This window comes from Procambarus clarkii, chromosome 69 (genome assembly GCF_040958095.1).
Source record: "Procambarus clarkii isolate CNS0578487 chromosome 69, FALCON_Pclarkii_2.0, whole genome shotgun sequence".
Classification (NCBI taxonomy): Eukaryota; Metazoa; Arthropoda; class Malacostraca; order Decapoda; family Cambaridae; genus Procambarus; species Procambarus clarkii.
Genome location: NC_091218.1, coordinates 22,503,854 through 22,508,022, shown reverse-complemented (window position 1 = coordinate 22,508,022; position 4,169 = coordinate 22,503,854). Strand labels below are relative to the sequence as shown.

General features: G+C 49.4%; 1 protein-coding gene across 1 annotated transcript in view; it reads left to right on the top strand.

The window, feature by feature from the left end:
* Positions 1-3,069, top strand: part of LOC138355885 (golgin subfamily A member 6-like protein 2) — a 10,471-nt gene extending 7,402 nt beyond the window's left edge. Inside the window, exon 2 of the mRNA XM_069311434.1 lies at positions 2,272-3,069. Within this exon, the coding sequence (XP_069167535.1) occupies positions 2,272-3,069 (798 nt within the window). The remainder of the gene's footprint in view (positions 1-2,271) is intronic.
* The last annotated feature ends 1,100 nt before the right edge of the window (positions 3,070-4,169 follow it).

Here is a 4,169-nt window from a genome sequence, read left to right as displayed (position 1 = left end):
CCCGCCTGCTTTCATACCTCTCACTGTATTTCCCACTTCTATACTTCCCTTCACCTATGCCTCTCCTTCCTCTTTACTCTCTCTCTCTCTCTCTCTCTCTCTCTCTCTCTCTCTCTCTCTCTCTCTCTCTCTCTCTCTCTCTCTCTCTCTCTAGGAAAAAGGAGGGGATTGAGGGTCGGGAGAAAGCACAGTGTTTGTGTGTGGGGGAGAGAGAGTGAGGTAGGAGATTGAGTAAAGGTTCGTAGAGAAAGAAAGGAGGGAGGGGTAAGAAGGAAGAGGGGGAGGGAGAGAGATGGAAAAGGGAGGGGAAGGGGGCTGGGACACAGCAGGGTGGTGGTTGTTTAAGATTTGCTGCCTGGAACAAAAAGTTCCAAGTAGCACGGGCTATGGCGAGCCCGTAGTCACAGCAGGGGGTCGGGAGGTAGCAAATAACGAGAGGGTTGTATATTAACAATTAATGTTGTGGAATTATACAATGAAAATAATAGGACAAACTGATGACAAACAAACTTGGTTTTATTGACGTGTTCGCTATACGTTTCGACCAGGACAATATGTGGTGACCAGGACAATATGTGCTGACCAGGACAATATGTGATGACCAGGACAATATGTGCTGACCATGACAATATGTGGTGACCAGGACAATATGTGCTGACCATGACAATATGTGCTGACCAGGACAATATGTGGTGACCAGGACAATATGTGGTGACCAGGACAATATGTGGTGACCAGGACAATATGTGGTGACCAGGACAGTATGTGCTGACCAGGACAGTATGTGCTGACCAGGACAGTATGTGCTGACCAGGACAGTATGTGCTGACCAGGACAATATGTGCTGACCATGACAATATGTGCTGACCAGGACAATATGTGGTGACCAGGACAATATGTGCTGACCATGACAATATGTGCTGACCAGGACAATATGTGGTGACCAGGACAATATGTGCTGACCAGGACAATATGTGGTGACCAGGACAATATGTGCTGACCAGGACAATATGTGGTGACCAGGACAATATGTGCTGACCATGACAATATGTGCTGACCAGGACAATATGTGGTGACCAGGACAATATGTGCTGACCAGGACAATATGTGGTGACCAGGACAATATGTGCTGACCAGGACAATATGTGCTGACCAGGACAATATGTGGTGACCAGGACAGTATGTGCTGACCAGGACAGTATGTGCTGACCAGGACAATATGTGCTGACCATGACAATATGTGCTGACCATGACAATATGTGCTGACCATGACAATATGTGCTGACCAGGACAGTATGTGCTGACCAGGACAATATGTGCTGACCATGACAATATGTGCTGACCAGGACAGTATGTGCTGACCAGGACAATATGTGCTGACCATGACAATAGGTGTGCTGACCAGGACAATATGTGTGCTGACCAGGACAATATGTGTGCTGACCAGGACAATATGTGCTGACCATGACAATATGTGCTGACCAGGACAGTATGTGCTGACCAGGACAATATGTGCTGACCAGGACAATATGTGCTGACCAGGACAATATGTGCTGACCATGACAATATGTGCTGACCAGGACAGTATGTGCTGACCAGGACAATATGTGCTGACCAGGACAATATGTGCTGACCAGGACAAAATGTGTGCTGACCAGGACAATATGTGTGCTGACCAGGACAATATGTGTGCTGACCAGGACAATATGTGTGCTGACCAGGACAATATGTGCTGACCAGGACAGTATGTGCTGACCAGGACAATATGTGCTGACCATGACAATATGTGCTGACCAGGACAGTATGTGCTGACCAGGACAATATGTGCTGATCATGACAATATGTGCTGACCAGGACAATATGTGTGCTGACCAGGACAATATGTGTGCTGACCAGGACAATATGTGTGCTGACCAGGACAATATGTGCTGACCAGGACAGTATGTGCTGACCATGACAATATGTGCTGACCATGACAATATGTGCTGACCAATACAGTATGTGCTGACCAGGACAATATGTGCTGATCATGACAATATGTGCTGACCAGGACAGTATGTGCTGACCAGGACAATATGTGCTGACCAGGACAATATGTGCTGACCAGGACAATATATGCTGACCAGGACAATATGTGTGCTGACCAGGACAATATGTGTGCTGACCAGGACAATATGTGTGCTGACCAGGACAATATGTGTGCTGACCAGGACAATATGTGCTGACCAGGACAATATGTGTGCTGACCAGGACAATATATGTGCTGACTAGGACAACATTCCTGGAGGCCCGGACAGTATTCCTGGAGGCCAGGACAGTATTCCTGGAGGCCAGGACAGTATTCCTGGAGGCCAGGACAGTATTCCTGGAGGCCAGGACAGTATTCCTGGAGGCCCGGACAGTATTCCTGGAGGCCAGGACAGTATTCCTGGAGGTCCGGACAGTATTCCTGGAGGCCCGGACAGCATTCCTGGAGGCCAGGACAGTATTCCTGGAGGCCAGGACAGTATTCCTGGAGGCCAGGACAGTATTCCTGGAGGCCAGGACAGTATTCCTGGAGGCCCGGACAGCATTCCTGGAGGCCAGGACAGTATTCCTGGAGGCCCGGACAGCATTCCTGGAGGCCAGGACAGTATTCCTGGAGGCCCGGACAGCATTCCTGGAGGCCAGGACAGTATTCCTGGAGGCCCGGACAGCATTCCTGGAGGCCAGGACAGTATTCCTGGAGGCCCGGACAGCATTCCTGGAGGCCAGGACAGTATTCCTGGAGGCCAGGACAGTATTCCTGGAGGCCCGGACAGTATTCCTGGAGGCCCGGACAGTATTCCTGGAGGCCCGGACAGTATTCCTGGAGGCCCGGACAGCATTCCTGGAGGCCAGGACAGTATTCCTGGAGGCCAGGACAGTATTCCTGGAGGCCAGGACAGTATTCCTGGAGGCCAGGACAGCATTCCTGGAGGCCAGGACAGTATTCCTGGAGGTCCGGACAGTATTCCTGGAGGCCCGGACAGTATTCCTGGAGGCCCGGACAGTATTCCTAGAGGCCCGGACAGTATTTGTTCAAGTTAGAAAACTATCAGGTACTACGGGCTCACCATAGCCCGTGCTACTTGGAACTTTTTGTTCCAGGTAGCGAATCTTTTGCGCTACCGCTCACAGGATGAGTATGGGGTGCACAATAAACTAGCCGCCTCCAGCGGCATCAATCAATCCAAGTTTCTGAATGAAAGTGGACAAAGTGTGTGTGCAAATGCACACTTTTATGCACACATTTGCTACTTAACTAAATCAATTATACCACTATGTGCCTCTGTAACCCTTTGCACCACCGCCCACCGCCCGCCAAACACACACCGAAACTACGACGTTGGTACAACGTTCGAACAAGTTTTAACACCTAACCAGTTATAACAACCAATATAGCAAGTTGTAACAACGTTCTAATACGTCATAAACACGTTAAGCCAAGATGTAACAACTTTATTACAAGTTGTAACAAGCGGAAAATAGAGACAGTTTCGGTTTGTGTTTCCAGGGCGGATAGGTGTGGGGTGCATAATAAATTACTAATCTCAAATGGTATTCTTGTGGAAATAAAACACCAGAATGACACAACTACTAAACTCTCGGAATACAAACAACTGTGTTGAAACGTCGTATTATTTTCCCTAGGGCCTCGTAGCCTGGTGGATAGCGCGCAGGACTCGAAATTCTGTGGCGCGGGTTCGATTCCCGCACGAGGCAGAAACAAATGGGCAAAGTTTCTTTCAACCAGAATGCCCCTGTTACCTAGCAGTAAATAGGTACCTGGGTGTTAGTCAGCTGTCACGGGCTGCTTCCTGGGGGTGGAGGCCTGGTCGAGGACCGGGCCACGGGGACACTAAAGCCCCGAAATCATCTCAAGATAACCTCCCATGTAAGGCTCACTGCAAAGGTCCACGAATTTCGGTCATGCCTGGTTGGTGTGACCTCTCACCTCGTCACCGGCTTTACAAGTTCATCAACGGAGTAACATCCTCTTGTACACGGCACGGAACGGTTGGGCAGTTGCTTAATGTAACTAAGGTTGTTAAGTTAACATAACTCCTTTTATAGTGAACATGCCGCCCTGGGGACACCGTATTGGGCAGCGTCACTCATCCTGTGAGTGGACACACCGCCATAGTGAC